General features: G+C 36.1%; 1 protein-coding gene across 1 annotated transcript in view; it reads right to left on the bottom strand.

Moving 5' to 3' along the window:
* LOC120773720 (allatostatin-A receptor-like) overlaps positions 1-25,619 on the bottom strand; it is a 41,484-nt gene extending 15,865 nt beyond the window's left edge. The window contains exons 1-6 of the mRNA XM_040102767.1: positions 25,564-25,619; positions 25,448-25,500; positions 20,881-21,166; positions 20,634-20,784; positions 9,524-9,642; positions 6,327-6,402 (exon numbers count right to left, since the gene is read on the bottom strand). Coding sequence (XP_039958701.1) covers positions 6,327-6,402; positions 9,524-9,642; positions 20,634-20,784; positions 20,881-21,166; positions 25,448-25,500; positions 25,564-25,619 — 741 coding nt within the window. The remainder of the gene's footprint in view (positions 1-6,326; positions 6,403-9,523; positions 9,643-20,633; positions 20,785-20,880; positions 21,167-25,447; positions 25,501-25,563) is intronic.
* Between the last annotated feature and the right edge of the window lie 860 nt (positions 25,620-26,479).

The following is a 26,479-nucleotide window of genomic DNA, read 5'->3' as shown; positions in this document are numbered from 1 at the left end:
TATGATGTATCTTATGAAAGTCGTTGACAAATCAAATAGATACTTTATAAGATTTATAATTCATACAAATTTAGGTATATGAAAGTTAGCAGGCTTATTCGGCATGAATATTCAATTTCCAACCAGTAAATTTTCATATACATACATATTTCCTATGCGATTCTACAGAATGAATTACATTTACATTTGTGGCTACATCAACATTTTAAAATCCGTTTTATCAACAATCGCTATTCGCCGAATGCTCAATATATTTTTCATTGAACCTCTCATGGTCAATTTACGCCAAAATGTATTAATTGAAAAGTACGAGTATATCTGAATGAGTTCGTAGAACAATTGCGCATTAAATTGCAACTTTAAAAAATGATAGTTATGCTTCTGCATAGGCAGAATGTAAAATATAAAGGCATATAGTTGAAAATACATGCAATATTATACATATAATCTATTTACCTAAAAGCTTTATTAGCTACTGATATGAGCAAAATCAGTATAAACGGTTTCAGCCTCGAAATAAATTAAATCAACAAAATAAATAAAATAAATTGATTGCAAATGAACACACAAAAAGTAACACAACTTTGAATAAATATTATTTAAAAGTATTAGATCTGTGAGCACGAATCAAAGTGCAACAAAAAATAAATATTTCCAAATAAACATTGCCACGTAATTAGCCAGAAATATTTATATCTACTTTAACCCAATTACACGGTTTGCTACGAAAACATTTAGTGTTATATTTAAAAAAAATATAGCAATTTGACTAAATTTAAATTGTGTTTGTGGGAATGAAAGGAAAATGAAAAAAAGATGTGAGATTTTGAAGCAACGCTAATGCGCATTGAAATTTTATGGTGACAGACGGCAGACTTGTGCATTTGGACAGCTGATAGTGAAATTTGTTTATTTATTAAAACAAAAAGTGAAATGAAAGTGTGTGAAAAATTGAAGAATATTGGAAAAGTGGATAGCAAACTGTGCGTTGTTTATTTTCTGCCATCTAAAAATATTAAAATTTGTTTTTGTTAATATACTCGCACATAATTTAATTAGCAATATAAAAACTGTTTACCTCTGAAGCTGTGAACGCAAACAAGGCGGCAGATTTCAAGCGACATCTGTCAAACAATAGCAAAAATCTGTCATTTTTAACCAATGTTGCCTACTAAATTCAGCCAAATGCACGAAATTCTTGTGCATTACAAACTTGCATTCACATGGGTCAAATGCGCAAATAAATGTAACTTAAGCCCGCTAACGCATATTAGCGCTGTCGTCTGTCAGGGCTATTAAGCAATGTAAAGACTAATAGCCCTGACAGACTCGCGAAATTAATGCGCATTAAGAAACGCTAATGCGCATTGAAATTTTATGGTGACAGACGGCAGAACTGTGCATTTAGACAGCTGATTGTGAGATTTGTTTATTCATTAAAAAAAAGGGAAATAAAAATGGTTAAGAGGAAATTATTAATGGCAATTTTAGAAAATCAGTATAAATTTAAAGAAAAAACTCGTTTATTATTAAATACGTTAAAAGACAAAAAAGTGCAATTAAAAACTGTTTACATCTGATGCTGTAAACACAAAGTAGGCGGCAGATTTCAAGCGACATCTGTCAAACAATAGCAAAAACTCACCATTTTTGTGCAGTGTTGCCTCCTTAAATTTAGTAAATTCAGCTAAATGCACGAAATATTTGTGCATTACTAACTTGCATTAACATGGGTCAAATGCGCAAGTCGATTTAAATTAATCCCGCTAATGCAAATTAGCGCTGTCGTTTGTCAGGGCTATAAGGGGCGAAGTCTGAGGATAAAAGCAATATTTTTCTCAAAAAAGAGTAGGGGAAAACAAACTTTAAGATGAAGTGAGTGAGGTTGCAGTGTTTGATAATCACTCTGCTTCTTGCTATCACAGATATACATACATATATGCTACTGTGATCATTGAAAGGAGAAATTGTTTTTAATTTATACTTCGCGTGTTTTTCGAATCGGAAATTTTTTTCTTGTAAGTTAGTAGTACTGTTAGTGACATCTATGTTAAATTTCACGTCAGAATATTTATTAGTATTTGAGATACGCGTCGTTTTGTGAGGCTCTAAAAGTGAATTCTTCGATTTTTACTATGTCTGAATTTATTGACCAGAGAAGTGCGCTAATGCACCATCTCATACTGCATTGGTTATTCCTGACCATTTCGCCACATTTTCAATTAATATCGTGCCGCAACCATCGCATTCGATTGATTTACCTTCGTGTAACTTCTGGCTATTCAGCGAATGCGCATGACCACTCCTAGGACACCGTTTTGACTCAATTGTGGATATAAAAGCTAAATCGAAGAAGGCTCTGATGGTCATCACGACGGAGGATTTTTCCAAGTGCCATGATGCGTGTAAAATTTGTTGACATAAGTGTATTGCAGTGGGTGGGGATTACTTTGAAAGAAATGAAATGGACAAAATTCACCTTTCAATTTGATCACAGTAGTACACTGATTTTCGTTTTTTCAGCAAACGTTATGTAGAATATATCGGTCAGTGTATGATGTATGTATACATCTGGTTTACGGTTTGCACCTTATGGTATTTCCCTGGCTTTCTTTCTTGCAAGTTGAAACAGAGAACACCGAGAAGGAAACGTCGGATACGCTATGATCAGCATGATGAGCTGAGTCAATTTAAAGATGTACGTCTGTCTGTCCGTCTGTATATATGCGACAGTCCCTCGGTTTTGGAGATATCGACCAAACATTTTACGTACGACCTTTTCTCCCCAAGAAGTTGCTCATTTGTCGGAATCGCCGATATCGAAACTCTGTAGCATATGGCTGCCATACAAACTGAACGATGGGAATAAAGTGCTTGCATGGAAAACTTTTTTATTTGACGAGGTGTCTTCACGAAATTTAACACGCTTTTTTTGTCTTCGGCAATAATGCAATCTCCGAATAAATTGTTCAGATGGGACAACTATAGCATATAGCTGTCATAAAAACTGACCAATCGAAGGTCTCTTGCAAGAGATCTTTTATACTTATGAGGATTATCATAGCTTCGGTGTTAACATTTTGTCTGTTTTTTTTTTAATATTTTCTCAAAATTAACTCTTTAGAACTTCTTGAAGTTGATTGGAGGTGCTAGCATTCGTCTGCATGGCAATATGAAATTGAATCTCTCGAACTTAATTGAAAGTTAGTAGTTGTATTGTTTTCTACTTGTAGAACAAGAAGCATGCTCTGCTATGTATTTATCTATGTATATCCAATTTATCGTATTTTCTCAATTTCGAGACATTTTTATTTATGCTGCACATTCACATTTTTGTGTGCACTAAAGGTTTTTTTTTTTATTATTTTATGAAAATTCGAATGTATGTCATTACATTTCTTAAAAGCCTTTCAGTCGAGGTCATATGAACTAAAACTAAGGAATTTTTTCCATTTTTTCGCAAAATTCGAATTTTAGAAAATATTTATTTATATGAAACAAAAATAAAAAATAAAATTTTAGTACGTACTTTTAGCTGATCCAAGCTTATTTTCACTTGCAGAGAGATACAGACGAACAGTATATAGTACATGCAAATCTATCTTCATTTACATACACACCTAAATTTAATAACTGATTGAAGTCAGCATTGTTGAGCTTTTGGTCTGTATACCTATGTTTATATATATATGTATTTACTTAAGAACAGTATTTATGTTTTGCCAGTAGCATGACCAGACGAACCGAAAAATATATATGCAAGTACTACAATATATGCACCCATATTACACTTCTTGTTTGTTTACAAAATATGTTTCCATTGTACTCTTACTCCATGCATAAATATTTGCAAACATATGTCCCAATGCGACATTTTTATCATGCAGATACTGTAAATGTACACTGTAGGAAATTAATAATATGTAACTTTAAAAGACATTTTCAACTAAATTCTTCTTCAAAGAGATTTTCCCTTTTGCCTCTACCTCAAGATAGTCAAAAATTTATAGATTTTTCAAACATTTTCATGGAAGTATGCGAAAAGCTTCAATCGAGCCTACGTAGAAGAGCAAATGTGTTTTATAGGATATAATACAAGTCAATATATTGATGGCTCCCATTCAGCTTGAGCAGTTTTGAGGAGCAGTTTGCAAAGCTTCATAGATCAAGCGGCTCAATAATTTCCACTATATTTTATTTCTTGTTGGGCAAGCTCTATCGTTCCCAGCAAAAATTTCATCTATCATTGTAAATCAAATGAAACCTTTTTTTTTTGTACTGGAGACCCTTTGGCTCTCAATTGTGCACAACTTTCTTCCTTTGTCTCTTTCAGAATATATTTTCGTGATTTTTCACTGTTTTAATTAAAGAAAAATTTAATATAAGGTTGGCTTTGAGTCCTAGCAAATACCGCATGTATATTTGTGTATAAATATGTATGACTATTGACGGCAAAAATGTGAAAGCTTTACAACATTCCCACTTACACACGCAAACACGCAAACACATGTAAAAAGTTTTTCGTATTGTTATGTTGACTTTAATATCACTCATACGCCATGTCGTACGGCTAACCACATGCGCTACGCATGTGATTTATTGAGTGATTTCATTCAATTTCATACTTTATAGCCTTTCTCTAAGTGAAACGTTAGCTCACAGTAATATTGCGCTTGTAAAGAGGGAAAGTCAAACGAAACTTCAGAAAATATTAATATTTATTATGAGCAGTTGTCGAGAGTTCTGCAGTGTGTATTTACATAAAGGTCCAAGTAGATGTATTTACGCGTTCTTGGAAGTCTTTTGATTTATATGCGTATAAAAATAGCATATGTGTACTTGGGTATATACTATATGTATTTGAGAAGTGCGTATGGCATAAAAGTTTATAATTTGAGTACTGGAATATTTATGATAAGACGCGTTTAAATTGGTTAGTGTAAATGCTTTATGTAGTTTTGGATATCAAGTTATATTCTGTTCATAGTTTTATATAATAATATATATAATATAATAATATAATGCAATACAATGCAAAAATATAGCTCTTATATAGATTAGGTGTAGACCGCTAACCTTATTAAAAGTGCGCTAGACTCAATGGAAAATTATAAAGTAACGATAACTATTTGCTGTTTGATATATTGGAAATTGCAAAATGTATTTAGGACAGTGTCTTCTAGGAGAGAATGATATCAGCAACCCACATCTATTTATTTGTTGTATATGATTTCCAATTGGGCACGGACCAAGTATAATCAACAACAAACCTTCAATTGTATTGTTTTCTGATGTTATAACCTATTCTTACAGAATACGCAATCACATTTTCATCACTTTTTTGTTGGTAATTTGTTTTCTAGCTCACGATAAATCAAATTTTGAAGCCAGGAATCAAATTATAGGGAGATAAATACTAATTTCATAGCTATTGCAATCTGATTCCGGAATTGGTGTCAATACTTTATAATATTAGGTTGTCAAAAAAGTCTTGCGGTATTTTCGCTAGTTGGCGCTGAAAGCGCGTAGTTCTAGTTTTATTCGTCGCATCGGGTCATGCTATACCTTTTTGGAAAGCTCATTTCACACGTGTTTGATTGATTGTCGTTTCTTTTAAGTCGTTCGTGAGTTATAGCGTCGCAAACATGAAGCAAAATAAAGAGAAAATACGGCATATTTTACAGTATTACTACGATAAAGACAAAAATGCATCTCAAGCCGCCAATAAAATTTGTGCAGTTTATGGACCCGATGCAGTTTCGTTCTGGTGTAGAGGTGGTCGAAGATGCGCCACGCTCCGGAAGGCCTGTCGTCGAAAATTGCGATAAAATCGCTGAATTGGTCGAAAGAGACCGGCATAGTAGCAGCCGTAGCATCGGTTAAGAGCTGGGCATGAATTATCAAAAATTCATATCAATTTCAATTAAAAAAAAAATTCAATAAAAATACCCCAAGACTTTTTTGACAACCCATTAGATAGTGGAAGAAACCGGTAATTTAATCAGGCTAATTCGTCTGATATTCCGTCTTAGTCTAAGATAAAAAATATTTCGACTTCAGTCCAGCGAAAGAAAGCTGCAGATTTGAGAAAAACTGTTCAGATTTTTCCGTCTCGCCTTCTTCCAAACATGCTTTGAATATCGTCGGTTATAATTTTCCCCTTTAGAATGAAAGATTTATAAAATCATGTCCTCAATTTAGTACGAGTATTAAGCCCTTTATACCGCAAAAAACGTTTATATTAGAATACAAATGATAGTGCATCTAAGAGTTTTATCTTCAGGGTGTATAAAAACAACTATGCTATGGATTTATTTGGAACTTACATGTATTGGTAGCCAGCATATGGCAAATGCGCACACAACCACAACGACCATCCGTGTTACACGCCGCTTGCCCTTCCTGTAAAAGAAAATGGATAGAAAATATTTCAATAACAGAAAAGGAGAAAAAGTTTTTGAAAACACAAAACTTTGAGTTCAGCCAATGAATGGTCGTATGGAAACCATAAATAACCATTCCAGAGATGACCACTATAATTTTTAATAAATGTGAAAGCTATGTGTTTAGTTGTTGGTGTTCTTTGTGTCTCCAATACCTATTCATCGTAGAAAGTTGTTGACATTTTCTTCCTTAGGACTTATGATGCCACTGGGAGTTTTTATATAATTGGGTATGTAATCCCTTCTTAAGTGACAAGAACTACAAGTGCAGTAAGTTGGCTAAGTACATTCAAGATTAAACTTGATTCAGATGGGTCCATTTAAACTGCGCGTGCAAATTGAATTGATAAACATTTTTTTCTAGATGGGTACATCCTTTTTTTAGGATCGTATAAATTTGATTTTCATATGTCAATTAATATGTGACATACTACTGTGACAAAAAATTATAAGACATTTTAATTTAAATTTCGCGCGAAAACCTGAAAACAGCGTGGCGTTAACATACATATTATGTGTACATATTATGACGTGGCGTGAAACATATTCTTATTAGCGATGATTATTGGATCTATGCTTACGATCCGGGAACAGACGATCAATCGACCGAATTTCATGACAAAAGTTAGCCGAAGCCAAAAAAATACGTTAAAGCAGATTAAAAATCAAGGTTTTGTGGACAATTTTTTCGATTAACTCGGTGTGTTGCACTCTTCCGACCGGCCAAACTGTCAGCAAAGAATACTATTTGAGTGTTGTGCGTCTTTTGTGCGAAGCTATTCGTAAAAAGAGGTCAGAATTATGGATCTAGAACCTTTGTCTTTGCACCACGATAATGCACCATTGCATACTGCAATGATTCTTCTTAAGTTTTTTGCCAAATTTTCAACCAAATGACCACCGTTTTCACCTGATTAAGCTCCGTGAGACTTCTGGTTATTCAGCAAACTAAAACGACCGCTCCGAAGAAACCGTTTTGAGTCAACTGAAAACATAAAAAGTGAATCATTACGCGCACTGAAGGCTATTCCGAAAATTTAAAAGTTGGCCCAAGTGTAATGGGGCCAAAGGGGATTACTTTGAGACGGACGACGTAAAATTTATAGAATAAATTAAAAATTTTAAAATGATGAACAAAGTCTTACTATGTTTTGCTCATCGTAGTACTTATGTCCATGAAAAAAGTATTTTGGTATTAAATATTTTGGGTATGAAGCGTGTCAACGACAGGTTCATATCAAACGACTGAATTTTTGGTGGAAAACGAAACCAGAGTCATTGCTCAGTCACCATATTCGCCACACACAATATAAATATAAAAAACCCAGCTAACTAATTGACATACAAGTTGTTGTATAGAAAAAAGGTTATTATAATCTAGCAAAAAATGTTTATCCGAGTCCAAGTCAAATTTGATCTTAAGTGCTAAAAACAGCCACGTTTTAACAAAACTCTTACAAAAACTTGCTCAAAACATTTAAGCATTCGCCATTTTCCGCGTTTCTTTTTTCTTGACATTTTTATAGCTTTACTGTAACTTTCGTTTCCTTTCTCTGCACTAATGTACCTTTGTTTTTTTTCACTTTTTCATTCTCTTAACTATTATTCTTTCATCACTGTTTTCCACTTTCTTGTTCAGTAATTTTTTGTGTTTTTTTTTTCTGTCTATACTATTGTGATCAAATTGAAAGGTGAAGTTTTATTTATACTTTTTTCCAATATCACGTCAAAATATTCATTAGTATTTGAGATACGCGTCGTTTTTTGATGCTCTAAAAGTGATTTCTTCGATTTTTACTATGTCTGAATTTATTGACCAGAGAAGTGCGCTAATGCACCATCTCATACTGTATTGGTTATTCGTGATCATTTCGCGACATTTTCAACTAATATCGTGCCGCAACCACCGCTTTCGCCTGATTTACCTTCATGTAACTTCTGGCTATTCAGCAAATCCGCATGACCACTCCTAGGACACCGTTTTGGCTCAATTAAGGATATAAAAGCAGAATCGAAGAAGGCTTTGATGGCCATCACGACCGAGGATTTTCCCAAGTGCTATGATGCCTGGAAAATTTGTTGGCATAGGTGTGTTGCAGGGGGTGCGGATTACTTTGAAGGAGTTGAAATGGACAAAATTCACCTTTCAATTTGATCACAGCAGTACCTTTGTTGTTCAATGTTCTTCTCGTAATCCTCTTATGCTTTAACTTCTCATTTTTATTAAGTTTATTTGTTTTTCTTTTGATTTACTCTGTTTTCCCCTTTGAAACCTTTTTGGTTCGCTGACTTTGTAAGTAAGCTTAATATAGCGAGTTGCATGAAGTGGAATATCTCAAAAAGGTATAATTTTGAAAACTTCCCGAAGCTTTTAGAATTTTACTGCTAAAATCTGATCTATATTATTCATGCGTTTCAATCAATACACTTGAGTTACTACATAGCAAAAATCACTTCTTTAACTAAATGTAATAATGCTTCAGTGCATAAAACTACTTTTACCGATAAACTTGGTTCGAAAGTTGCATTTCGCACATAAAAAAACTGATACTTATACAATTAAATATTTAAAGCTGGAAAAGTGTAGGATGGACCAACAAATTTTTCGCTCAGTTCAAGCAGCGCCGATAAACTGTAAGGCGAATGATTTTAACAATTCTATAATTAAATTTTCCGTTGCAATCATGAGCGCGCAACATTTTCGCGGATTTCTTATGCACAAATACCGTTGGGTTGATGGAATTTAAGCGAAACGCGTAGTAATTACCTACCGATTAATGATGTTATATATGCTTACATGCTATACGAATATTTGCACATCAGTAGTTATGTAATTTAATTTGATGCGTAGGCACGTTTCACCTGAATGTCAGTCTACCGCGGACATACCGACGCGAAGGACTAAATGTATGTAATATGGAATGACTGAATGAGTTAAGAATCTTCTTGTGTAACTTTTGCTTATAACTTCTCTTCGCAATCCGATTTATGTATGTGTGTGCACGAATGTGTATTTGTAATTAAAGCATGCTACTCAAAAGCTCAGCTTTCATTGATTTACTTTTTTTTGGCTTGCTTACCTTGATTCTGCCGATGGCTTACAGCCGGGCGCGCTCTTCCATAGGCGTGCCAGCATACACATGTACAAGAAGAAGATCAGCGTTAGTGGTGTAACGTATGATGAAGCGGCAAAAGAGACCTGCAAAAGTGGAAAATATGTATCTTCTATGAAAGACATTTGCTGAAGAAACATTTTTCTTACATAAAATACTGTAAAAGTACATACTTCAATTAAATATTATTAAGTAAATTTGTCATATAATTAATTCTATAAAATATGGCAGTCGAAAAAGTCTTTTCGTTCTTTTGTGAAGTTTACGTAGTTCGTGTAGCACAGCAATGGTTCGCTTGCTTCCGTACTGGAAATTTCGATTCGAAAGATGCACCTCGCTCTGGTAGACCTATCGTTGAAAAAGTCGATGAAATTATGGAAAATTTTGGCCAGGACCGTCACTAAAGCAGCCATGACATCGTTAAGGAACTTAACATTCATCATCAAACGGTTTTGAACCATTTAAAAAAGGCTGGCTACAAAAGGATGCCCCATGTTTGACGAAAAGTCTATCAATGCAAAACTCCCTTAATGAAGTAAAGTTGGCTTCAAGAGAAGCCTTACTTGTCGCAGTTTTTCGCCGAGAAACCAGAAAAGTTTTACACTGATGGAATAATGTCTTTAGCGGAAAAATGACAGAAAGTAGTCGACCATAATAATATATATTTGATTCATTAAAGTTTATTATAAATATAAAAAAATAGGTCAAAGTTTGGTTAGAAATACGAAAGGATTTTTTCGACTACTAAATATGTACACCAATTTTAAATTATTGCTTATATGCATGGTACATAAATGTTCATGGCATATTCCCGGAAGCTCATTCATTTATTCATTCCATTATGTGTTTGTATTGTAAATTGATAGCCAGACATTTTATCGCTTGGAAGCTTTGAAGATTACGTATACACAGACATCTACATATATATAAGTTCTAAGTTGTTGTTCTAGTTAATCGCCAGCCACTTTTATTGCCCGTCATTTGCACGCTCATTTATTAGTTAACAGCTAACTGTTGTGTAATTAACGCAGCATTCAAACGCCCTGACAAATCTGACGTAATCCATTTTAATTCAATAAAAGAAGACACAATTTGAACAGTGTTAAATTAAGCTGACATGCTTCGTAAATCAAAGCTCTACGATGCGATTGGCTCTAGTGTTTATTGTATATATTGTAACCGGAGAAAATTAATTTTTGATATCAACCCAATGATTAAATACGCATTTTGTTATGGACGAATGATTTTAGGTAGCAAATAATCGGAGAAATAGCAGTTCTTTAGTACCAAAAAGTTAATGGGCTTTGAACAAACTACATATAAAGGTCAGGTTAGGTTTGGTTAGCGTGGTAGGCCAATGAGCTACGCATAGACCAGTTTTGGTTCTTTCCGATACCAAATGGAGTTCGGTTACTAGGTCCTTGGGGAGTAGTCATATTTTAGGACGCCTGCGGGTGACGTGAATTCCAAAGTACTTCGTGACCTCGCTATCGATACCTACTCCAGTGTATCATACCGTGTTTAACCCAGATGCTTGCCAATGCGGGAAGAGCTCCTGCACACTCTATGCTCCATTTTCCCCTGGTACCTTGCTGTAGACATTTCCGGCAGTCTTCTCGATCTATCAGCCCTATTTTGCAGGCGTGTTTCGCCAACAGTTAACTCTGGAATTGCCTGCAGGTACATTAGAAGCCATCTCCGCGGTTTTCGCAATTGCAAAGATCTTAGCTTAAAATAACTGCAGTCGTCAGGCCTTTCTGCCTTATGTCTAACTCTTCACTGTAGTCCATTTTTGAGCCACCGGTATAAATGTATAGAGTGTTGCGCGCAGTTAAAATACCTTTACCAACCATATTTTTCTATTTTTATTTTGAACTTTCTTTCCCAGATGAAAAGTGGGTTCTACATGTAAATTATCCTGCAGCCCGCAGTCGATTGCTGAACATTTTTCAGCGAAGAGGTGGCGGGTTTAGTACCGGTTCAAGAACCGCCGTTGGAGCTGTTCGTAAAGGACATGTTATGCACAGCGCAGCGAGCCTCTGAACTCTTCCGGTAGATGGATTTTAGATCCCGTCTACCATATTACTGCACCGTAAAGCAGAATTGGTTTTACTCAGGTTGTGTTGAGCATATAAAGCATTGCTAGACTTTTTCACTTTTTCTTCCACAGTTTGCTTCCACAGCAGTTTGCTGTCCAAGATTATCGCATCAAACTTGGTGCGGTTTTTGGGAGAAAGTTGTGTCCCATATATAAAACTAATACGACCAAGTTACTATTCCTTTTAGAAAGACCTTAAAAAGGTTGCGTAATCATACATACTCTCTTGAGGAAAAAGCTATATCATAATCCCGAAACCATATATAGGGGTTGCAGACTGCTTTTAAGCTTAGATTTTTTTGGACCTACAGTTCCCTTCAAGATTTTATCAAAATGGAAACATTTCGCAATTTCAATGCACCAATTGATCTGAATTTTTGAAAAGTATTTCCCATAACATTTTCAACCTCAATTTATGTACAGTTACCACGGCAGTCAACCTGACTATACGCTTGTTATTTCTGACTGCAAAATTTATTGTTTCACAATACCTTTGTCCGCTTGCAAAGTCAGCAATAATAACGTGGAAACATACAGGTGTTTTTACATGCTGCCTCCTTCTCCTCTATTTGACAATTCGTGGCCAATATGGATGCAAGTGCCGCTCCATTTGCATTTCTGTTTCACTCGTCTGATGTTGTAAGCATCATTTCGCTTCCTCGTTCGCACTTTAAGCACACCTTTATGGCTTTCGTGGAGTTTCGTTTTCCAATTCATTGAATTTGATATTGTCATTTTTGCTTTCGAATCCGAAATGCTGACGATTGCTGGCTAGCTTTATTCTACTTATTTTTGACTTTTCATGGAATTTTATGGCTGAATTTATTTGTTTCTCCTTAAAAGCCACCAAACTTTAATGGTCCGACTTACGAGAAGAACCATAAATATTTTACAGTTATTTGGAATTAACTTTGCTATTGTTGACTAGGCGGAAGAAAAAGTAGTAAAAAATACACTCAACTCTGATATATATTTCATAATGTTTTCTTTTCCTTTTTAACTTTTATTCTATGACTATTCTTGAAAGTTTTTGTATTTTGGAACACCTCGAGCCTGGAGAGAATTTTCGAAAACATATTTCTACAATGTTAAATGTTATGTTAGTAGAAAGTATACCATTCATAACTCTTAATTTCTTTAATGAAATCCAAATCCATTGAAATAGTTTTTCCAGTGAAAACGGACTGCAAATGAGGTATTTAAAAAGCCTCGCTCTAGGGGGTCATTAATCGTTTAAGAACTCTATTTAGTCATTTGTGTCTGCTTTTTAATTCAACTTATTTCTGTTTGAATGACTACAGTCTCTCTTGTAAAATTCGATCAAACATTCAATTTAAATATGGTAAGTCCAAAAAAACAAATCTTGCTTTACACTCGACCAATCGAGTCATGGGTTTACCGCACCGGAATAAAGGTGTGCGGTTGAATGGACATAACGATAATTGCGAAGCGTTACATGAGTACTGATGACTGGTATTTCCAAAAAAACACAGCCAACAAAAAAAAATAGATTGAAAATAGGCCCGCGTAAATCTGCTATTTGCTGTGCACTTGAAAAGAGCGACCGAGCCAGCAATTTGAAATAAGTTAAAGGGAGGAATGGAATTTTATTACTATTTTATTTTCTGACCTCTGGAGTTTAAAAATAAGTTCCTAAATAGTAACAAATCAGAAAAAAATAATAATATTAATAATAGGAAAAAATATTCAATTAATGAGTTTAATTTTAGGCTCAAAGCATAGTGACGCAAAAATAAAATGGAAAGGGACAGTTACAGTACATACAAATTAATACTTGCAATACAGTTGACTACCAGAATGTTGATAGCCCCCCGGTTGATAATCGTACACCTCTGAACGTACTTCTACTATCGAAAAGTTTTCTGTGGCTTTCAAAAGTCGCTTCAATAATGAGCTTTTCAATAGGGACGCTACAAAAGTATACCGATAGGGACAGCAAACGTCGCCGTATTTGTTCCCGCTCTTTTGACATTTCTCTTCTGTTAGGTTTACCGTTCCATCATGGTAAGATATACGATCCAACAACGAGTCGAAATTACTACTTTAGGAGCGCTACGTCCAATTTATGGTCGTCATAATCATCCTGTCAGATCAACAACTGAACATCTAGTGGAAAAATTTGAATCCACAGACACAGTACAAAATGTTCTCGTTCCAATGAGACAAACAAGTGCCTATAGTGTCGAGAATATTGCTGCCGATAGTGCATCAATTGAGGAAGACCCAAATCAGTCTCTCACACGTCGTTCTCAAGCCTTGGGCGTCTCTGTGACGTCGTTGTGCCGAATTTTGCGAAAAAATCTTGGCCTACATCCTTGCAAGATGAATTTAACGCAAGAACTGAAGACGCTTGAGCACCAGAACGATCGTATTTTCGTGAATTGGGCTGAGAAACAACTTGAAAATGATCCGGATTTTCATCAAAAATCAACTTCAGCGATGAGGCTCATTTTTGGTTGGATTTAAAAAATATGTGGTTCCAACATAGCGGCGCCAAAAGCCACGCAGCGAATGTCACAATCAATTTAGTAAAAACCAATTTTGGTGAACGTGTCATCTCATGAAATGGCCCAGTCAATCGATGCGATTTCACGCCGTTAGACTATTTCCTGTAGGGCTACGTCAAGTCTATGGTCTATGCCAACAAGCCAACGACGATTGATGAACGTCCTACGAATATCGAACGTGATTTTGCAGCAGTATCGGCCGAAACCCGTCGAAAATTGGGTTCAGCGTCTGGACTTCTGCAAGCGTGCTCGTAGTGGCCATGCAAAAGAAATCTAGCTCCATACATAAAGGCATCGAATGTACTTTCAAAGAAATAAAGAATTACATTGATATCCCCAACCGTTTTTATTTCATTGAAATAAAAAAAAAACTTTTGTAGCGCTCTTATCGAAAATTCCATTACTATCGAAAAACTTCTTGTAGCTCTCAAAAACCGATTCAACATTTGATTCAACATTTTCTATGATTTTTTTAGGAAGTTAGGTTTTCTTAGTTAGAGGCATTAGCACGATGATGCATGACTCATTCTTATATTATTTCAAAATTCGTCCTACCATATTCCCTTTCAACTTTCGCTCTCATTTTCATTCCAATCGCGCACACTCCCCTCTCTTTCCGAACAATCGAGTAATAATTTTAATTTCCAAAAACTTTTTACGACTTTTTAAATAATTGTCGGCTTCTGGGGTTAATTGAAAATGAAAACTCATAAGCGACACATTCGCGGATAAATACCAATACAAGTAAATGTACATAGATGTTTGCGAGTTTACCAGTATATGGATTAATGACAGTTATAAATAAATGTCAACAATAAATAAGCAAAAGTTATGCCAACTTATTTCCTTTGTCAACGCTTGCTAATAACTTTCAGAGTTCATTGGATTTGGCTGTCATTTATATGTATATTCAAATATACAATTATGTGGATATATGACTTGAAAATGAAATGCTCGGGTGTTGAATACAAATAAATATTTTCAGTGCGAAAAGTTTGAGAATAAGTACTTAGAAAAGCTCAGCAAGAAGTTCCTTAATTGCATTATGACCTAAAATCCAATGGAATTAAGTGGAAAGAAAAAAAAATTAATAAAAAATACACCCATTTGGTTATCCTGTGGATATATTTTGTGAAATGTAAATTATTTAGTTCTTAAATTATGAGCCGTTAGTGGTTTTGACATTAATTAACTTTCACAATTTCTTACTAATTTTTTCGCTAAATACAGTTAAACCTGGAAAAGCGAGTGTTCAAGGGAGCACAATCTCATTCTCACCTAATAATATACATAAATAAATAAAGCTGCACTGTCGCTTATAGAGTTATAGCGCACAACCCTATGTAAGGGGTGTTTCGCCTTCTCACTTTAGCTCGCCTTCATACGAATGTTCTTTGGCTACCCAGAGGATACTTTGCCGTGGTACCAAGTTCAAACATAGCGGCGTAGAGGCAGTTCCTTTTCGTGTTGTCGAAGGTGGCTTTAAAATCGACGAAGGTCACGGGTTCTTTTCAAGATTTAGAGCATGGTAAAAATCTGGTGGATTGTAGATTTTCCAGGTCTAAAGCCACACTTATAAGGTATCAGTTTGGTGACGGTTCGATTCAGTCTTTCACACAGTGTGCTCGATAGAACCTTATACGCGGTGTTGAGGAAGCTTATAACACAGTAGTTGGCGCAGATTGTGAGGCCGCATGCAATTGCAAAAAAGCTGATGCATTTTCTTTATCAGTCCTTCGCCACCGTATTTGAATAGTTAATTCATCATTGATTACACACATATTTTATATAATGTCCGTTGGTTAAAAGTTCTATGATATTTGCCGAGCACAACTTCTTCCTCTTTTCGGCACCGGTCGCACTTCCGCCCTCTTTAGCTACATTGTGTTGGGTTGATCGATATCTTAGTCACCTATGTACGAGTAGGACGCAATTGACAAACGGGAGGGTGGCATATACGTGAAATCTATCATCCTGAACTACGCAGAACACAACCACTGGTCCTACATTTGAAAGAATTATCAACAAACTGCTCCCAAGCGAATGGCGATCAGAGAAATTTCCTCACTTGCGTGAACTTCTACACATGACTCCAGTCCAGATCCTATGCCTTTGCTTTCTCTAAATCGGGCCTTTGTCGATTCATCTTTTAATCATAAATGATACTCCAGCCTTGGATTCTTCGTTAGCTCTTTCATGCTAATTTACATGTTGCATGTGCTCATATATATCACGCAGACTCTATAAATTTATAAGTTTATTTATTCCCAATGGAATATGAATAAGATCTAATAAGTTAATTACAAGGAATAAGCACACCATGATTATAAACACAGTTCACTTAGTAGAAAAGAATAAAGTTGGGTGGGAACAATCCTATCCTAAACAAACTAATTAGCGGTCGCAAATCATGAATGTTCCGTTCATATATGGCCAAAACTTATTCCGCTGCTCAATATTCAAAACTAACTCAATATATTTGATTTTAACGTACTTGTGGTATATACTAAAAACTCCGCTTTTTTATCACCGTAAAGTTTTAAAATATACGCGACAACTCCCTAAGCAAATAAATAATATAAACTTGGCAACGATAAAAAGGAAAACAGAATGCAAGTTCAAGGCCATCACAACAAAACAAAAAAGAACAAAAGGTTATTATTACATACAGACAGTGTAAGCCAGGTCAGAAGAAACATAAAACTCTTTCGACGGGCAATTCCTTTGCTTACGATAACTTGAGTCCAATGATTTCAAAAGTGTTTTAAATGTCGGAAATGCTAAAAAAAATAATTATTTTTCTATTTACAAGCAGATGAGTGCACGATTGCGCCAGCGAGTTGTCGACAATGCTCTTGAGTTCCAGCTTAATAGTGAGATGGAGGTACTAGTGTCAAAAATTGTGGTATTACAAAAATGTATAGCTCATAAAGCGTGTCACCCTTTTAATAGTGAACGGCTGCTGAGCAAAAGACGCGATGCTTCGATGAGTTCTCAATCGGAGGGAAAACCAAATATTCGTAGAAGTGATGCGTGTATGTGTGTTTCTAGGAGATTGTAAAGACAGTACAGCATCACGTTTCAGTAAGGCGATTAGAACTACACAGATGTGACGATACATATGTAGATACTACCACATGGAGCTGTATTGAAAATGGAAATCTCGACATTTTTACTGGTTTGACGGTTATGACAACCGGACGTTCAATATGCTTGAATGCTCACGAAGATTTGTTGAACTGTCCTTCAGGCGTTTGAGCGTGTATTTATAGATTTGTGTATTGTCTGAGTATCGATGATGCAATGAAGTTCCCCGTAGGAAACAACAAGTTAGTCGGTGCGAAAATATAAGTATAGAACTAGAATTTATTGACTAAAAAAACTTGTTAAAAGAGAACCGATCTTTTTATGCTGATTTTTAGAAAGCAGATTCCGATGAAAAGTTTACTTTAGTATGCTACCGAATGGTATACTCTTCCGATTCGCATACTTAAGTAAGTTTTTCATTAAAAATATGAAGACTTGAATAAAACCACTTTGAAAGTGTTTCTTGTGAAAGAAATTCAACCACACAGTAGTATATCTGTTTGGGATTGGTAAACTTGTAAAACTTGAAAATTTCATGCAAAAATTTTGGCTTTGACATCTCGAGCTGGTACTATAAAGATGTTGGCTGTGGGTCCACTAGCTGGCCATTTATACTTGTTATAATCTATATATAATAATAATTGATTTCGCTTTGGGGTAATGACACCTATATGTTCCAGCATGTCAGGCACTTTACCATTTTTATTATTGATACTCATCAAACACTCGTCTGGCGGCAATAGTTAGAATGTCTGTCTTATTATCCTCGCTGTGCTTCATTTCCTTGCACCGGATGTTTGTTTAGCTCGCAAACATGAAAGCGAATCCGCAAGTATGCTTCCGGCAAAGTTACAAATAAATTGTCAAAGAAGAATATGAACATTTAAAAAGCATTACAAATGTATTTGCATCGTGTTTGTAGATATTTCTGTAAGCATTTGCTTACTTATAAATTAAACTGGGACTTATTTTTGAATTCTTGGTTGAGTTGTAGCCAATTACCATTGGTATAACTCTAATTCTAACTCTTTTATGCTCGATTAACATGGGCTTACTACTAACTAGTCCCGAAATAGGTTATGTATAATTTCAAGCTCAAAAATTGGCTTTAATATAAGAAAGGCAAACCCAAAATCGTTTAGTGATGACATAAGCACCTATTTCTTTCACTACACATAGACATAACTAGTGTCAGGAGACCTCTTTTCAGTTAGTAATTAGTCCAATTAAGTTTAGCACACCAATAGTTTATTTAATCTTTTTTAAAAGATAGTTTTACAAAGTTTTTTAGAAGATATATAAATAATAAATACAAAGTAGCGAACAGCGAAACGTGTGTCCGCAGCCGACACCACTCGACGACTCTTCATGTGTATATGCCACAACTTGGCTGTTACTATTTAGGACATAGGTTGCCAGATTGTTGACACTAGGGATAACCCTCATTCATTTTGTAGGCCGCTACATTTTCTCCTATTTTCCCTTACCATCATAGTGATTCGATTTAAATAATTTCCCTTATGTCCGCAAGTATTCATAAAGTGTTTTGTCTCACACACAACTGCATGATTGGGTCACCCCGACCACGAATAAGCTCTACGTTAAGAGTTGTAAGTGCTTTCGGCAATCGTCACAATTCAATGAAAAGCCAATACTTTCAATATATACATATGTAAGATTATTTACGGATCTTCTATGAAGTTCGAAATCAGCATGACAATTGTGTGAATAATCTGCAAATAATGTCACGATGCTTACAGTATGCTCCATTGACACAAATCCCTTTATACATAAGTACTTGTATGGTATATGCGTATAAATGCATACAACATACAAGTGGCTGCCGCAGCTGTGCAAGTGCCTTTAAGTAGTAGTAAGTAGCAAGTACTCTTAGCAATTCAGTCAATATACTTATTCGTAGTACCTCTTACGCGGTTATAGTCGAGTTTATAACAGCGCGCCAGTCGTTCTTCATTTTCTGCGTTTGACGTTAATTGGAGATTTCATGTGTAGCCAGTTTCTTCTCCACCTGGTCTTTCCAACGGTGTGGAGGTGCTTCTCGCCCTCTGCTTTCTCTGGCGGATATTGCGTCGAATACTTTCAGAGCTGGAGTGTTTTCGTCCATTCGGACAACATGACCTAGCCAGCATTGTCTTTCAATTCGCTGAACTATGTCAATGTTGTCGTATACCTCATACAGTATTCGCCGTGGAAAATGCGCAAAGGACCATAAATCTTCCGCAGAACCTTTCCCACAAAACTCGTAATGTCGACTCATCAGATGTTGTCATCGTCTATTCCTCTGCAAGATATACCAGGACGGTGATGATGAGAGACCTGTCGAGTTTGGTCTTTGATCGTCGAGAGAGGACTTTACTTCTCAATTGTCTACTTAGTTCAAAGTATCACCTGTTGGCAAGAGGTATTCTGCGTTCGATTGCTGGTTCCAAGATAGGCGAAATTATCTACGACTGCGAAGTTATGACTATCATCAATGACGTGGAAGCCAAGTCACGAGTGCGACGACTGTTTGTTTGATCTGCTGTCATCAAACAAAAAGTCGTCGTGTCCTCGTTCATAACCACACCCATATGCTTTCTTATCTAGCCTGGAGAAAGTAGAGCTAACGGCGCGTTCTTCGAAGCCAATGATATAAATATATAAGATGGTACCTTCTCTATTTAGTTAGTCACACGAAAGAGAGTCGCCTTGTCTGAAACCTCGTTTGGTACCGCACGGCTCGGAGACGTCCTTCCCGATCCTGATGGAGATTTGGTGTTGCTCAACGTCAGCTTACCAAGTTCAAACATAGCGGCATAGAGGCAGTTCCTTTTCGTGTTGTCGTTCATCATTGATTATACATACGTTTATTCGAATTTTTCTCAAAAGTTGCCGAGCACAACTTCTTTCTCTTTAGCTCCATTGTGCTGGGTTGATCGATATTTTTGTCACCTATGTACGAATAGGGAGGCAGGTATCTCTTTCAGATGCGTGAAAACTATCATCCTGAACTACGCAGAACACAACCACTGGTCCTACATTTGAAAGAATTATCTACAAACTGAAATGAATATGGACTTTGAGACCAACGATAAGGGTAATTCCGATATAGGTTAGAAGTATAGAATGTTCGTAGGTGAAATATTCCATGGCATACATAATTTCAACTAATTAGAAAATTCTTAGAGTAAAATGAAGCTTATTCCGTTAAAAGTTTCTTGCTTGCGCTGTTCAGTAATGAAATAAAGCTTACATCTCTTATTTCTAACTTAACCATTGAAAGCCTGCACAAACGCAAGTATAATGGTTAGGATTCTCTTCATGTTGAGTGAAAAAAAGCTTGTTATAAAATGGTGTCACTTGCCTGAAAAGCAACGAGATTCCAGATTCCCTCATGCGATGAAAAGACACACGCTGTGTAATTACGTCCTTTGAAATAGTATAGTTGAATGGAGTGCGATAACGCCACGGGTATGGCCGATGTCACAATGGCCACCCAAGCACAAATGATGGCACTGCAAAAAGAAAAATGTGTTAATGACATTTTCTGTCTCCTAATACCAAGTTCAATTAGCGATATGTAGGTTATTTTAAGTATTGTATGTACTCACAGCATGGCATTGCGTTCAGTGCGTAGGGACATACTCGTGACCGGATGTACGACAGCCAAAAAACGATCGAGAGACATCAGCACCAACGTGTAGACACTGCCATGACAGGTGACCACAATCATGTATTGCACAAATTTGCACCACAAGTTGCCGAATGGCCATTCGGGCAATACATAATCGGTCGCGGTGAAGGGCACACAAAAGATGACGAAGAGTATATCGGAAATGGCTAGATTGATAATAAGCAGGTTGGTGGTGGAGCGCATCTGTTGGTTGGCGACGACCACTGTCAAAAAAAGATAAGATAATTTGAAAACTTATTCAATAACTGTTCAGCCCAATTTTTTAGGTTAGAAATGCATTATTTTTAATTTTACGTTGTATAATAGTATATGTATATACTCTACTGCGATTTGTTTTAAAGTAGAAAAAAGTCTAAATCAAGGGAAGAGAAGTGTCACCTTCTACAATCGTTATTACTACGAAGGTTGGCTTTTATTTTTCGGGATCTGGCAACCATAGTGTTGCAATGTGGCAACTCACAACTTTTTTGGTAAAATTTGACATTTTTGATGTAATAAATACTCAGAACTTATGACATACAAGCAATATTTGTGTTGTTTACAATAACTTAAAATATTCTTCTCAGCCAAAAAATGGAATTAAATCGCGAAAATGTTCGAGCGATTATTTTTTATAACTTTAGATATGAATTAACTCATCAAGAGTGCATAGTTGAACTAAATTTAATTTTCGATGATGAAGCTTCATCAAGTGCAAGTGCGTATCGATGGTATGGTGAATTCAATCGAAAGTCTAGATCACTGCAAGACGAATTTCGAGAAGGTCGTCCAATGTCTTGTTGCTGTGCGCGAACTGGTATTGCAACATCGTCGTGTGACCTATCGGGATTGAAATAACTATGGGCGTTAGTGGATGTCTTCCAAGAAATCTGAAGAAACCGCTGAAGATGTTTCATTTTTCACTATGATAATGCGAGCTCTCAAACATGGACTGAAACTGCTGCATTTTTGAGCATTTGAAACATCAATTTGATGATTAATACACCGTAATGTCTTGACTTGGCACCGAATGAATTCTTTTCATTCCAGTACGAATAAAAAATAAACTAAGAGGTCACGTTTTTCGAAATTTATAGGGCATGTTTCGGAGGTACCTCAATCAGAGCAGCGAAAGTGGCTCGAAAATTGGAAAAGTGAGTAGATATAAATGAAGAATATTTTATAAAAACTATAAAGCGATTTTAGAAGATTAAAATTTGTTTTTGTTCTCTAATCCCGAAATATAAAAGGCAACTTACGTATGCAATATTTCACATACAATTTTGGTTTTTATCAAAAAAAGTTCGGACCTGTCAGGAGACAAAATTCAGCTATATCTGGTACTTCTTTCCCCGATTTTAATACAACAAGACTAGAAGATATACGTTTGAATCCAGTTTAGCTGTGGTTTAGATTATTCTAAAATTTAAACTTTGTGTATATGACACACTACTGTGATTAAATTGAAAAGGGAATTTTGTCAATTTCTTCTCCTTCAAAGTAATCCACTCCCGCTGCAATACACTTATGCCAACGAATTTTCCAGTCATCATAGCACTTGGAAAAATTCTCCTTCGTGATGGCCATCAGAGCATTCTTCGATTTAGCTTTTATATCCTCAATTGAATCAAAACGTTGTCCTTGAAGCGGTCATGTGAATTTGCTGAATAGCCAGAAGTTACACGAAGATAAATCAATCGAATGCGATGGTTGCGGCACGATATTAGTTGAAAATGTCGCGAAATGATCAGGAATAACCAATGGTGTATGAGATGGTGTATTAGCGCACTTCTTTGTTCAATAAATTCGGACCTAGTAAAATCGCAGAATTCACTTTTAGAGCCTCACAAAACGACACGTATCTCAAATACTAATGAATATTTTGATGTGAGATTTAGCATTGATCTCACTAACAGTACTTACTTACAGAAAAAAAATTTACCGTTTCGAAAAACACTCCCAAACTCTATGTATATAGCCCCTTCTTTTGGAAGATGTCGTGATTAATAATTTCGTAAATCAATAGTCTTGAGACACTTATCGTCATTTCTCAAATGACCGTTTATTCCACTTATATTAAATATGTAGTTAAGACTACGCTTATTTCTTTCTGAAGTACATAAAGTGCATTCGGAGATTTTTACGATAAGTAAATTATTCAACAATGAAGTTCCATTAAATTTTGTATGTGGAATCAAATTTCAAATTTTTCAAAGTTCATCAACACCATCAACATCAACTGACGATCTAAACGTCACAGAAAAAAATAAAGGATTTGATGCTTGAGAATCGACGATTTACAGTCAGAGGTCTTACTGACATCGATGGAATATCGAAAGGATGCATGAAACCCATTTTGAAAGATCATTTGGGCCTAAGAAAAGTAAACGTCTGTGAAACAATGCCGAAGCCGGAAAAACACGTCTGCACGCGTCAGTAAATACTAAAATTTTTAAGTCGAAGTGCCATTTACCAGACGATCACTCTACTTGATGAAATGGAGCCACTTTTCCCCTTACCAAATGCTAATTTTTTCCTAGAGAGCCCATAAAAAATGCTGCGTTGAGTGACACATCTTCAGCTTCATTGTAAACAAAGTCAGACGAGTTTTTAAGAGTGCTTAGAGAGAACGAAACGCCTGCTTTACTTTTGCGTTGACAGTTTTTGTTTGGGCTTATTTGTGTCCTCGAACGCATCTACACAATCCTACTCATTTCGACCAACTTTTGACATGAATTTAAACTTTTTGCTTTGTTGTAATCTGTTACGCAAATATAGTATGATGCAAACATACAACGATATACGAACATATGTGTATTGGCGAACGGTTTCATCAAGAGGACATGAGTGAAAAACAAGCTAAGCCATGTCAAAGTTGTGGTTTACAAATCCCACAGATCTTTCGTTGCATGTAAACAAATTAATCCATGTGTCTTTATGTACTGCATGTATTAATTTTATATATGGCATGTAGTATTTCTACAGATATGTGACGAAATTTATATAAAATGAAGCAACCTGTTACAACTCTTCGGTTATCCCGAAGTACAAAACTCAATTTACTTCGAACTTTTTTCCGAAACTTAGTAGAACTAGATAGTATGACCACAAAGTTCTAAGTCATTTAAGTTAAAGCAACTACTCGCACATGGCTAAGTCCTTCAACATTTATATTAACACACATGTGTACTATGCATCACTAACTGTCTCAAGGTGTGCGTTTAATTGTAACATCAGCAGAAATGGGAAAAACACCCCCACTTGTGTTATATGTAAGTGAGAAAAAATGCCAAAGCAAGTGCCGTTTTAAATTCTTGTATCATTTTAACAAAATGAAATACGTGTGTCAGTAGAAAATGCAAGAGCATACAGTCTGCTTCATGAAAACGAAACCGAAACGGTTTATAATTTTGATTGGCCCAAAACGTGAATTTATCTGCTCACCAACGTATTCTCTCTATAAATCCATTGATTGATGCGATGTGTGGGAAGTGGTCCCGTCTTGCTGAAACCAAATGTCACGAGCTTTAATTTCAAGTATCAAATAGTCGGTTATCGGTTATCATGGTCCGATAACGGTCGCCATTGACGGTTACGTTCTCACTGATGTCATTTTTGAAGAAGTATGGATCGATGATTCGGCCGGTCCACAAACCGCACCAAACCGTTGTTTTTTGTTAAATCTGTTCAGGTTGATCTTCGTCCCAAATGCGCAATTTTGCTGGTTTACATTCGCATTGTTTCAGAAATGGGTCTAATTGCTCAATCAAACTTGGTTCGGAAACTGCGGATCTTCTTGGAACTTTTCCGGAGCCTATAGAGTGAAGCGCTGTCGATTGGGTAGGTCGAGCGACGTCAGTTCTTGAACAAGCTGTATTTTGTACGCTTTCAATTTAAGATCTTGACGTAAAATGCATCAAGTCCTTCCATACGTCAGTTCGAGTTGCTGCGAACGGCGCCGAATCAACTCTCGACGATCTTTGGGTATACTCTCAGCTATGGCTGCTACATTTTCTTCACTGCATGCTGGACGTGGTCTATTCGGTCGAATATTAAGTATTAGAATATTAAAAATTACCTTTACTTAAATCACCTGTTAAGGAATCTCACTGAACTCGCTGGGTTTCCCCGGTTTTGACTGGCTCTTCTCCGCTTTCACTGCGTTCGAATTTGATAAATTTGCATTCTAATATAAAAATTGTGTTTCTTCTCGCCTCTCACCACCCTTCATTTATTGCCTTTCAGTGGCTCCTATTGCCCTTACAGCCTCTGCCCGGCTCTCTGACCTTCTCTTTGACTCTATTTTGTTTTTTTTTTTGTTGGCCATCACCTGCTCTCGCTCACCCTACTTTGCTGTCATTGTATCGTGTTACCGTGTCAGTTCTTATTGGTATTTTTCCTTTCCCCGAGCTCTCACTGGGTCTCCGCGTTCCGTAGCGGCTTTCTTTACTAACTTTCCTTGGCTTTCACCGGCTTTCTAAACTCATTCCACGCAATGCACTTACCTGAATTGTTTTTAAATGCCCTTCGTTGAGTAATATTTATACCCAGGCTTCTCCTTGGAAAGGAAAAAAATTCAGTAACCTAGCAAAAATTTGATTGACTTTGTAGCTACACTTACATCTTTTCGGAATTGCTGTGTGAATTGCAAGTACTGGTTTGTGACCATAAATCCATCTTTGGCTCATTGACACAATGATATAAGGGTAAGATAGTCTGAGACGCTTAAATAAGATCTAGAATTGAATGTGACATGACTTGCTTGAATATCTATTCTCTTTGTAGTAAATATAGTTTTATGGTGAATGAAGAGTTCCTTTCTAAAGGTAATTCCCTTGAAGTCATCTGAACCAAATTTTCGATTGGTAAATTTTGCGACTTTTCAAGCTGCAATTGTACATATAAAACTTATATACTTGTGTGAACGTAAGAATACAATTACAACAAAAGTTTGCCTTGAATGGAAGAAAACAACAACTGTGATAAGTACGAGGCTAGTCGATAAACCATGTTGTAGTACATGCAATTTCAAGACACAATGGCTATTGCATGAAGTGGTTTGCAAAAAAAAAGGAAATTGCAAAGATACTACTACTACTGTATGGCCTTGACTTCCCACTTGCCTCCGAAATAACGTAGGTGCTCAACAATGCGCGGTTGTTGCAGCCTGACACCTGACTAGCCCGTTCACGTACTCAAGCATGTACATATGCGCTCATGAGTATACATATACCCCACACATGCTGATAGTTGTTCAAGCCGTAGTATGCTTTCTATTTTAGCTGAGTACTTGTAGATTCTAGACTTGAAGAGCCCTCAACGTCGGCACGCTTGTACACGCCTGAACACCCCTGAACACTTTTGCTATAGTTTTACACCTGCGTTTTACGTAAGCACCCTTTTATTACACATATTTTACTGCAACATTCATTGCCGAGTAACGCTGATTGCGAACGGAAGAAATTAAAAGACAGAGGGATAATAATTTGGTTTCATTTTATAATACTTTTTAAGTTGCTCTTTAAAATTTTACAATT

The sequence above is a fragment of the Bactrocera tryoni genome, chromosome 4 (genome assembly GCF_016617805.1).
Source record: "Bactrocera tryoni isolate S06 chromosome 4, CSIRO_BtryS06_freeze2, whole genome shotgun sequence".
Lineage (NCBI taxonomy): Eukaryota > Metazoa > Arthropoda > Insecta > Diptera > Tephritidae > Bactrocera > Bactrocera tryoni.
This window is presented reverse-complemented; position numbering and strand designations above follow the sequence as displayed.